General features: G+C 36.4%; 1 protein-coding gene across 1 annotated transcript in view; it reads left to right on the top strand.

Annotated features, from left to right (window-relative positions):
• Nucleotides 1-3,526: 3,526 nt before the first annotated feature.
• Nucleotides 3,527-12,231, top strand: part of HFM1 (helicase for meiosis 1) — a 41,946-nt gene continuing 33,241 nt past the window's right edge. Inside the window, 6 exon segments of the mRNA XM_054834431.1 lie at nucleotides 3,527-3,597; nucleotides 3,996-4,117; nucleotides 5,580-5,901; nucleotides 6,644-6,909; nucleotides 8,435-8,482; nucleotides 10,225-10,295. Coding sequence (XP_054690406.1) covers nucleotides 3,527-3,597; nucleotides 3,996-4,117; nucleotides 5,580-5,901; nucleotides 6,644-6,909; nucleotides 8,435-8,482; nucleotides 10,225-10,295 — 900 coding nt within the window.

The raw sequence follows: 12,231 nt of genomic DNA on the forward strand, positions 1-12,231 counted from the left end.
TATGTATGAGGAAATACATATTTACAGTAGTTACCTCTATGGTATTTGCTGAATGGCATGAAGCTTTGAACCAGCTTAACATTTAGTCTGAGACAGTTCTGCAATTTATTCTAAATTTACTAGTTCAAAAGCTATGCTCTAATGGCAAGTCCAGAATTGTAAGTTGCAGTATTTCTGTGGGGAAAAAACCAAACAACCAAACTCCCCCCTTCTGCATTTTACAAGTACTTTATGTGATATTGTTCCAATTCCTGTAAATTGTTTGAGGCAGCTCTGTTGCTCTAGTTCAGCAGTAGCAGCAAGAAAAAAAATATGTTTTTGGAAATCCACTACAAAATATTTTAAGAATCAGTATTTTCATCATATTTGCTTCTTCCTGTAGGAATCCTTTTGATAACAGTCATATGGTGCAGGAATCAGCTGCCTTTTCTAATTTATACCAGGGTAAAAGTGAGTAAGGACTTTTCAGCAGAGAGTGGTTTCTGATAAATCCATGTTTGGACAAGCTCTAAGCCTGGCACTACTAGAGTCCCTCCACTTTTTTTTTTTTTTTTTTTTTTACCGTTTTAAGGAGACTTCAGCCCCTTCCTTTCCCCTCTTTCCCCTTGGTTTCAGGATTTGTGAGCGTAGGTGGTTTGTCAAGTGTTACGGCCGGGCCGCGCCTCAGAGCAAAGACAGCCGTGGCTGAGCGGGCCCGGCGCCCTCCATTTCGTGCCAGCGGGAGTCCGTAGACCCTACCGCGGTGAAAGAAAACCGGAGCCGGCGGGCTTCGCAAACTCTGGAGGGCGGCCTTGCCCCGCAGCGGCGCTAGGAAAGGGCCAGGTGCCAACCGCCGCTCCCCGCTCGCTCGGCCGGCCCGGCTGAGGGGGGCACTGATTGCGGGACGCTGCCGAGGCGCTGTAGCACTGCCTTGGCCCCTCCGTTGCCGCCATTTTGCGCGGAGGTGGCGAGAGGCGCTGTCGATGAGGTGGGGCGACTCTGTCAGGCTCTCCTTCAGTCGAGGGAGGAGGGCGGGAGAGGGAGCCCGGCTGCGAGGGGGCCTTAGGGGCTGGCAGGCACAGGGGAGGAGCGCTGTGAGGTAGGGATGCCCCTTGCTCCTTCAGGGCACCCGGTCCACGCCTGGGAGCGAGCAGTCTGTTCGGGTCGGCACTCTTAAAGGTTGCGACCTTCACTTTGGGCCCCCTGGAGGGAGCACTGAGGTGAAATACAGAGGTCTGAGGAAAGCATTGGGCTTTAGGAGGGAGGTGAAAAGCAAAGGGGCTTAAAACCAGAGCAAAACCCCTTGTGGTATGCAGTGTTTGTAGTAAGCTGTTTCTTAAAACAGATACACGAGAGGTCTTTGCTTACAGGGGTTGGCAAGCACCTCTTTGTAAAGTCTGAATCGATGGTCTGTGCTGCTCCTGCAAATACCTCATTTCATTCTGCTATCTTGAATGTGCATTTTCCCTGTGCTATCAAACACCACTGAGAGTATTGAAAAGACTCTTTCATTCCTGTCCATCTTAGGGACATGGGTTCCCCCCCCCCCCCCTTTTTTTTTCCCCTCTTCAGTCAGAGAGACTTTTCACTCTTTCTTGGCTGGTGATTTTGAGTGGGGTGCTGCAGCTGACAGCCAGCAAGCAGGTGGATGAATGCAGAACTGTGTAAAGGAGTGTTGTGCAATGGCATATCCTATCATTTTTCTGTACGTTATTAAGCAGTTGGACTTAATAGAGCCAGTCAAAGAATAAATGGCATACAGAGAGTAGGGGCCTGGGACATTAAGTAACAAAGACTGCTCAAGGGCGGAAATCACAAATCCAAATTATTTAAATAGAAGTTGCATAATAATAGATTGAAGATTTTCTGCCTGAGGTATGAAAACCATTTCCTACTGGTGTGCAGTGTTTGCAGCTCCTTGGAGCTGATGGAGTGGTGGTTATTCAGCTGAGTAAGCACTTAAGGCAGATAATTACTACTTGAATAGCTACAACATGATAGTACTCCTGACAGATAGTTTCTGCTGCCACTACTGATGCAGAAGCCTTAGAACTCCTGCTTTAGATTATTGACATTAAAAGCATGTGAAACAGTGATAGCAAAATTAACCAGCTTTGTTAGATTTTTTTAGCGTGATTTCTAAATTCTAGATTTATTAGTGTGAAAGAAAAAGTGGCAAAACCTGGCAGTGGGGAAGTGGCGGGAAATGGCAGAAATTGGCTGAAGTGGTGTTGCAGACTTACTCTGAAAAGTGAGCGTAAAAGAAGCATTGACAGATTTCTTGTTTGAAGTTCTAAAACCTATCTTCTTCACTGTGTTCACAGACAGTTTTGATTTTATGCTCTATATTCTGCCAGTATTGTGAAATGTTTTCTGTTTTAAAGTTGAAACATTTCTCTGGAATATTTGAAGTTTTACAGCTTCTGTGGAAGAAAAATATTTTTTAAAATTTTGATTCACAGCTGACAGTATACTGTAATTAAGTAAACCTGAATTCTATGTGCAAAGCACTTGAAAAGATTTTTTTCATATGTTACTAATGAGATGCAGGAGTACAAAAAATATATCACCTTTGGTTTATCTATGCAGGTAAAGAAAATAGCTTTCCTTTGTTATTTTATCACCAAATTTGGTCCTTACTGAGTCTTACAAACTCTGTTGAAGTTGATTTGGTATTTTACCATTTGTTTCAGTGAATCTAACATTTTTGACTCATAAAATCCTTTCTGTGTTATTCTTTTAGTGAGATCTTTGCTTTTTAAAGTTGTCCTTAAGCAAAATTAAGAGCTGTGAAACTTCTCAACACAAACACATAAAGAAAACATGTCTAATGCCTAGGGTTGGTGCTAAATGAAAAGTATTTCTATTAACTGGAGTATTTTTAAAACTGATGTATATGATAAATAATTTAGAAATAATCTCTATTCCTGATGTTTCAGAACAAACCTGTTAACAACATTAAAGAGTTGGGCTCATAGTCCAATTATCCAGGTAAGCAATTTGCATGTAGGTTTAAAAAAAAAATCTGATTTGCTTGTAAATTAAAATAATTGTTGGGTTTTTTAGATAATAGAATAATTTTATTTTGTAAAACTTGACAGAATCCAATCATAAGACAGATCATATTTTTCCATCAGAATGGAAACAATCTCAGAAAAAAATATGTAGTCTTCAGTTGTGTAAAAGAATCTTAGCATTATTCTTAGAAATTAAATAATTTAACATAAACTTTATCTGGATCTTCACTCTTACCCACTTTTTCCCTCCTGACACATCATAGTAATGTAAAGGTGCTTTAAAGTGCTGTGCTACAGGATTTTTTGGTCATAAGTAATAGGAATCGTATTTTATCAGGAGAGGGATTCTCTTTCTGAAGAAGAATTAAGGATGCAGGCAAGAGCTCTAAAAGAAAAAAATAAATCTAGAAGTATTGGCACATAACTAATAAGCTTTGTATTCCTTATACAGGTTAAATTCTAGTAATTTCACTTTCAGAATTCCTTGTTCTGCCTTTTGCAGGTTAAGAGACTTCACGTTTGATCTAAAAATGTTCAACTCTGCAGACATGGGCTTTTCATTGGATAATTTATTTTATGAAAGACCAGATACAAGACAAAGGTAAAATCTTTTTTGTTAAATATATATAATTGTTTTCCAAGTTTTTCCACACTCTGAATCATTTTACAGCAGAATTTTTTTTTTTTAACTTCCTTTTCTGTCTACCAGTAGAAATGTGGGGCTAGAAATTCCCGGTTTCATAACTCATACTTTGAAATGTTTTTTCAAGCACGCTGAAGTTTGAATGATGCAGGTGCATCTTAGGGCTATGAGAAATACGAGTTAGCAGAAGTTTTGCCTCTTAAATTTTCTGTGATTAAAAATCACATGAATTAAAGAATATGAATTTTTTTTTAGCAGGAGAAACAGTAGGTTATTTATGATTACTGATTTTGAGCTAGATGTTGTGGAGAGTGCTTAAGGAATGCTTTTACCTTATATTTGTGTGTTAGAAATAGATATCTGGAAAATGAAGAGCCTAAGATTTGGTGTATTGCACCTGCTCCAGCTATTGCTGAAATTCCAGCTGCAGAGGAGTTACAGAGGGAACTGGAAAAAAACACAGCCAACACTCATATGGGTAAAATATCAGAAAATAGAATCATAGAATCATTTAGTTTGGAAAAGACCTTTAAGATCAAGTCCAACTGTAAACCTAACCCTGCCAAGTCCCACTAAACCATAATATTTGACATTCATTTTGAATGGTTTAACAAATGATTAGCTTGACAGATAATCCCTCCTCTCTCTTTTAATGTTGTGAAATATGAAATACTCCAGGTATGCAAATATAGCCAAAGAACGTATTTTAGTTGAGAGTGATGCTCTTACATATGTCTGGAGTATTAGCAGTCGTCTTTGGGCGTATACAGGCTACAAGTTTACTGTGCAGAAGAGGGCAAGATAAGAAGTTTGATCAAAATTTCAGTTACTCCACATTGTTCCATGAAGCATCATAACACAGTGGGAAGCAGCTGTAGGAGCGTAACACAACACATGGATCTGATGACCTGTCTCCCACCCAAGGAACAGAGTTTATATGAACGTACCTTTCTTCTTCCCTTTTGGAGCTTTTTTCAAATTCCTATTCAGGAGGCCAAATTTGAGTCTGGCCACTGGTTGCTATAAGTGGAATATTCCTTCCATCTAAACATTCAGGATCACCTTAAGGAAATATATTCTAAAGAATTTGGTTGCTTTATCTCTGTCAACTATATTTCTGCATTTTTTAGCTGTTGTGCCAATTTATGATATTCTCTATTTAGGAATTTTATTGTTTAGACTGAAGGGGTTTTTTTTCTACTTTATGCAAGAGCAATTCCATTAAGAACTATTCATTTAAATAAGCTTTCTGGTGTTTGTGGAATTAGAACTGTTGGGCTTATGTCACAAACAGGCCATTGTAATTTTAGGTTTCTAGATGGATAATACTGAAATTAATAGGCTGCGGAATAGAGCTGTTCTGCAATCTTGTTGCAGTCAATTGCTTATTTCTACTTTTGCCTTCCTTTTGCTGACAGCCATGCTTGTACGGTCAGCCAGATCAGGACACCAATCCTACTGAGAACTAACCCTGCAAAATGTGATAATTAACCAAAATGACTATGAAGCCAGCCTGTCACTGACATCATTACAAATTTTAACTGTTGAAATTGCAGGGTTTATATCACAGCTGTTTGTAGTAGGAACTTCAAGCTTGGTCATTGTGTCATTTTTTTAAAAGACTGCTTTTATTCTGGGACAGGGTGTAGAGTTTCTAGCTTACAAACTACTTTGTAGATCCGAGGAAAAGTTTTGCTCCATTGCTTTGTATAGGAAGCATAGAAAGTGACCCTATTTTTATAACTTTGTAATTGACAACAGATGCATTGCATTCATCAGCATGAGTCATAAAATATACACTAAAGTTCTTGCAATAAGATAGAAATATCAGTTCATATAATACATGTGAATTTGGCTTATTCTGTGTGAAGATATTTAATAAAATGACTATGAATAGGAATATGAATTTTAATAGAAGTAATAATTTACTGTTTATGTAGGAGGCAGAAAGCACCAAAAGTTTATACAACAATGTAAGAGTAACACTGAGGAAGTAAATGATAAATCACCAGCACCTGTTCATTTTGGCATAGCCTCTAAGAAAGAAGTGCTCCAATTAAGTGTGGGAGAAAGAGAAAAAATTAGTTTTCGGCGTGAAAGTCTGAAAATGGTTTCATTGTTTCTCTCATCTGACCAAGATAAATCTAAAACAGGAACACAGTTTTCTCAGCAACCTGTTGCAAATTTTTCACAAAATAAAATATTAAGTAATTTTCCAGAAAACAGTGATGATGAGAGTGTCCATTCAACATTAAGAAAAAGGTACGTGTCTAGTCAATTCTGATAATTTATCAACTGTCAGAATCATATTATTATTTTAGATACATTTGTTAAATGCAGAGTTTGGGATCCTTCAATTGAAGGTACTTTAACAGGGCTCCAGACAGGAATTCTTTTTAGTTTAAGAAGATGTTTCCTTTTGGCAGTGTTTTAGTACTGTAATTAAATGTGTCCTGAGCTCAGCCTCTTTACAAGAAACGTAAGGATGAGGTTTACTGCTTTAATTTTAAAGAAATTGTTAGATTACAAAGGTTTTTAAAAATACTATTTTGAGTTCTTTATCCATGTGGTAAGGAGCAAGAGGGCTAAGATCACTTGCTTTTCAGAGCAGAGGTCAGCCAGCCAGGAATATCTTGAGCAGTTCTCAACATGATGTCAGTGCTGCCTGGAAGGAGATGCCCAGCTCTTCTTATTCCTCAGAACCTTTATGTCTCTCTGTTTTTAATTATGCAGAGATTGACAGTTAATCTGCTATTGGCGTTCAGAGCCCATCTGGACAGGCAGTTTATTCTTTCAGGTTCTTTCTGGAATGAAAGTAAAGTTAAAATGTATCTTGGAAGGAGTCTTCTGCAGGTAGAAGAGTGTCATATTAAATAAAGTTAGATACAAACTTTTCTTACGATTGTATCTTACTAGTTCTGCTTCTAATAGAAGCAGGCATATTTTTCACATATTAGAGAAACTGCGTAACATTACAATAATGAAAATCCTGGATCTTTTGCAGCTTATTTGAAATGTCTGGTTATATGAACAAAAATACAGAATTTAAAGATAGTTCTACAGATGTGAAAGAAATTGATACTTACTTAAATACAAGTGAAAACATGAAAGAAATGAGAAATGAAAGTGTATGGAGAAATAATCATCATGCTCCAATAAGTAAAGACTCAGATTTTACTCTGCATAGGGTAAATGATGGGGATACTGTGTCTAAAAATGGAATTAAAATGAAATCATTTTCTAATGCTTCAGAAATTCTGGATACGACAGGTAATTATTATTACTCTATTTCAAGAAAAATAGTCCACTGTCTGTCTTTGGTATATAATAATAATAATAATGGATATCCATGATCTGAGGTAGAGTGGAGAAAGTTTTCCCACCAGCTCAAGGTGAGATAATTGGCTAAACTTGATAGAAGATATTGCAATTCTATGAAACTTTATTGCATTGTTGTTTAATATGAGCTGAATTTATGACAAAGAATCACATTGTCAAAAGTGCCAAGTCATGTAAACCTTTATGAGAATGTCATTTCAAATCAGTCCCCTAAACAATTTGAAAATGAGCAGCCTTGTTCCTTCATGTGGTAAATAGTCTTATCTTCATTTGAAAACAGAAATTGAAAATGGAATGTTTATTTGTGATGTGGCTCATACTTGTATCTTTGTAGAAATAGATTTTTAAACAGGAAAAATCTGGAAAATGGAGGAAAGTGGTGAGAATTTTGATGAAATGATAAAATAGTTGTTTTAGAAGTTATTTTTGTTTTTTAATAGTTTTTAAATATGTGTGTGTTTTTTCTAGATTTTAAGCTTTTTGGGACAGGGACTCATTGCATCTGTGGAATGTACCTTGTGTACCTGGCTAACTGTTATACAAATACAGAATAGAAGAATAGTCCTAGCAGAAAATTGTAGGGCAGAACTGTGTCTTAGGATGGGATTTGGAGGCTGGCCAGGAATGGAATTCTGATTGCCTTCTGAGCAACAGTGACTAGATTTGTGGATGAAGGGAGAGCAGTGGATGTTGTTTACTTTGACTAAAGCAAGGCTTTTCATAGAATCATAGAATGGTTGAGAAACACTGTCTTCCACAACATGCTTGTAGCCAAGGGAGGACATTAGGAATAGATGGACAGCTGCATGGGGAAAAAAAATGGTTGAATGGTCAGGCACATAGGGTGGCGGTTAATGCCCATACTCTGCCCACATGCCTGCCACAAATGGAGTACTACAGGAGTCTGTCCTGGAGGAGGGGGCTGCCAGGGATCTCATGAAATTCAGCAGGAACCAATGCAAAGTCCTGCCCCAGGGAAGGAGAAGAACCTCTGGGGTTCCCCTGGGATGGACTGACTGGGGGCAGTTCTCTGGAAAAGTGGCTGGGGTCTGGCGAAGAGCATGTTGAATGTGAGCGAGCAGTGTGCCCCAGCAGTATTGAAAGCCAACAGCATCCTGGGCTTTGTTAACAGGAGCAAAGCCAGGAAGTTGAGGTAAGTGATTATCCCTTCTTGGCACTTTTGAGACCATGTCTAGGTGCTGCATCAAGTTTTGAGCCTCTGCAAGACATCCTTAAATTGGAGTGAGTTCAGCAAAGGGCCAGGATAGTTCTTGCAAATGATGAGCTTGTGACCTCCCTGTCCTATCCTGTCACCTCCTTCTGTATCACCATGAACTTTGTTAATAGCTTTGCAGCCCCTCACAGAACGCATAGCTTGGGGTCAGGAAGATATTTTTCATGGATATTGGTTGAAAACAAATCTGGTTTTATAAATTTACTACTTTTATTTCTTTAGGCTCTACAGGAAGAAAGTTGGAAATTTTGAGGGCTGTTACAGAAATACGTATCCTTGTATTTGCTGTATCTGATTTACTGATTTTATTACAATAATTTTACATTTACAAAATTATAGTGTTTAATTTGTAGCCATAGGAACTCATGCATTACACTGTAATAGTTTTGATTTGTAACATAATGCTGGGAATCAAATGATGAATAGGTGTTTACCCTTTGGACTGCCAAAGCTAGAATGAAAATAGGACAACTCAGATCATTAATTGCTAAGCAAATTTATTCTTATTTCAAACATTCAAATTTTATCCTCAAAACTGTTTTTTTTTTTAAATGTAAAATTTTTAGTTTGCATAATATATATTTCAGGCCAGATTTTATATACAAAGACACACATATGCATATATCCCCATACACTTTAAATAAGGGGAAAGTGAATTAATATTTAGGCTTATTAGGAAAACTGAATCTTACTTTTTATCCCATTTTATCAGGAGAAAATAAACTTCACATATTCCTTATAGATCTGTATTTATGTTGTAGTGTACATACAGTATATGTCTATTCTTTAAGGAGATTTTGCAATAATTTTCCTCCTTTAACCCGTAACATAATTAACCATCTATCTATGTCTGTCAAACTTTTTTTGCTTTTTTTTTTCATTGTCTTTTCAATATTTTCTTTCTAGTAACCTGTCAAATGGCAGGTTAAATATCAGGAAGAGGAAATGTCTACATTTAGGCAACTTAAATTCATGTGAATAGCTTTAAAAAGTGTCATAATTTCCAAAATTAGTAAGGACTCAATTGTTCTGATGTTGCCAATTACAGATAGTCCATGTTCTGCATTTTGAAAATAGATCACTTATTTAGAGAGGTAATTTTAGAGAAGTCTTTTTTTTAAAAAATCCTTATTTTCTTTAGTCTAATATTACTTGCTTATCTTTACTCATTTTTTAATGTTTATATTTAACTACTTTTATTTCTTGTTTTACTCCTTTTTCTTTTCCTCTTTATTTAGTCTTTTAATGTAACATCAATCTGAAGCCTCAGCAATTCGTTGTTCTTGTTACTCTTGCTGTTATATCTCACTGTGTGTGCATCCTCAGCCTGATTGGATGGTAACAGTTAAGTCTGCTTGTGCGGCTTCAATGCAAGTCCAGACAAAGATCAACTCACTCATTTGGATTTGTAATGTAACAATACTCTTTTTCTTCTTACTTATATTTTAATGAATGTTGTTGTCTGAAGAATGCACAATGTTAGCAATTGAAAATATCTTTAAAACCAGTCAGCGCTAAGAGTTTGTAGGTGAATTTCTTTGCTACTGTTACAGACAAAATTATGCTAATTAATTTGTGTTACATTACAAATATAATGCAACCGTTGACACTGTAGATATGCTAACAGCAGTGCTCTGCTTGCTCTTGTATCGTGTTTGCAGTGTAGAACAAAGCTTTTGTCCCTTGCAGTTTCATATTCCATAATTGCATGTCCTGCCGCGAAGCCTATGCCAGGGAAAGATTCTTGATTATTGGTATAATCCTGAGACCTCTCAAATAGGTAGTGTTTTTTTTGGTGAAGTGGAATATATGGCACAACAAGAACCTAAATAAAGTACTAAATCATTTAATAGGTTACTTTTTGATATTTTTTTTACAAGCCTGTATCAGTGAAAGATTGTTGCATATGTTTTAAGTTTGCATTTAAATTGCAAGAAAGAGATGCATTTACAGGTCTAAAATAAATTTTATAATTTTCACTCAGTTGTTTTCAATTCCTTAATGCTGTCAAGCAACCCAATTTAGAAGTATTTTTAAGGACTTTCCATATTTTAACTATGCACAGTCTAAAGCTTTGGATGATGTAAGTATGAAACACTGCAGCTGCAAGTAGTACTTTGTAGATAAATTTAAATGATACTTTGATATTCAGAACTTAAAAGGAGTTAGAAAAACTATAATATATGTAGAACCTGTTCCTGGAATAGTTGAGCAGGGTTGTGCTTAGCTGGGAGAAGAGACCAGAAGAACTTTGAAAAATGTTTTTCTCAGTTTTAAATATGTGTGAAGACATGAATTATGTGTGTATTTATGCATACAGATTAGTAATATTTTTTTTAAATTATTTTCAGAGGAAGAGTAAGAAAAGCAGAACGTTAGAGAAGGTTGTCCTTTTGGAGAAGTGATGTTTGTCCATGCCCTTTTTATAAGCTATAGTCTTTCTTTAAAACCCAAAACTTATTTTGAAAGCAACCAATTTGAGAAGGATTGTATTATAGATATTGCAGAGAGGAGATACAGGTTCAATCAGTTTTCAAATAAGCATTTGAAATTTTTATTCAACCCTAGGGAAAATGCCAGTGTCATTCACAAATGTTTCTAAGCATGATTTTTAGGTTACTTTTGATGTTGCAAATATTGTTTGAGTTTCTTATCCACTAGCTAAAGTTTTATAAAGAGAAGGTTTTAAGAATGGTGCTTATATAACCAGAATAATCTTGTATTTAAATTATGTGCAGATCTAGCTGTATTGTTGCTTTTTTCCTTGCATTTTTAGTTTTAACATAGATTTCGGGTATTTTTCCTTACTTCCAAATTTGTGTTTATTTTCTGATGAGAGTTATATGTCATATTGACCTGTAAAATAATCTTGTGTGACTCTTTGCTCCTAGAGTAATGGAAAAACACAGCTGTAAGCAAGATTTACTTTCATGAAAGTTGCAAAATCAGAGTTCTCAGGGCAATAGTGTTAAAAAACCAAAATAAATATTTTTTTGGAAATGGCTCATGTATTGGTACTCCTAAACTTAAACTTGTTTGTAAGGTACCAGGAAAGACAAAGTTTACTTACCACTAATGTATAAGACATGACACCTTGTTAAAAAATTAAGATAAATCGGCATATTAAAAATATAATGGTCTTGGGTTTTGGTTTGGGGTTTGTTTTTTGGGTTTTGTTTGGTTGGTTTTTATTGGTTAAGCTTGCAAAACTGAACTTGGTAGCAACTCTCTGGTTCCATGAAATGAGTTGTAAGCATTCAGCTTGCTAGAATTTCTCTGGCTGATTCACAGTGAATGTTATAAAGGATTATTTAACAAAAATCAGGGAAAATTTTGTATTCATAGAGCATTCATACTTCATTGATTTTTTGTAAGAATTGGAAAACTGGGAATGGTAGATGAAGAACACAGGTAACTCCTGCAACTGTTCAGCGGTACTGTCAGTGTGAATCATTGCTACGGGTATTTTTATAAATCAAGTACTAGGTGATTCCCGTTTGTCCTTGTGAGCTCCTAACAGTCATAGAATAGTTTTAGAGCATTAACAGCTAGAAGGAAAGGAAAAAAACAATGACAATAGTAGAATCCATGAGAAGCTGGGAGGGAAGGAAGGAAATGGAGCTGCACAGAGCATGCTGTGTGGAGGAAGCGTGGGTGAGTGACACTGCAGAGGAAGGAGAGAAGAGTCAACCTGGTCAGAGGAAAATGAGGGAACCTGACGTGGACATACCTGACTTCTAAGATGGTGAAGGATAGAACATCAGGGAAGGAAGCATAGTCATACAAAACCTACTTTCATCATTATTGAAAACTTAACATTCTATTAAAATGATATATATTCAACAATGTTGGAATTTTGAATGCAGATTGAATTACAGAAGGAAAACAAATTGCACTTCGAATGTGAGCACAAAATACATCTCTGATGAGCCTATGTTTGGTTGCAAGTTGGACATTGGCAGTGATTCGGTATTAATGTCATCTAAGGCTAGATACTGGGTTTTTTGTTTGTCGCAGAA

This window comes from Grus americana, chromosome 8 (assembly GCF_028858705.1).
Source record: "Grus americana isolate bGruAme1 chromosome 8, bGruAme1.mat, whole genome shotgun sequence".
Lineage (NCBI taxonomy): Eukaryota > Metazoa > Chordata > Aves > Gruiformes > Gruidae > Grus > Grus americana.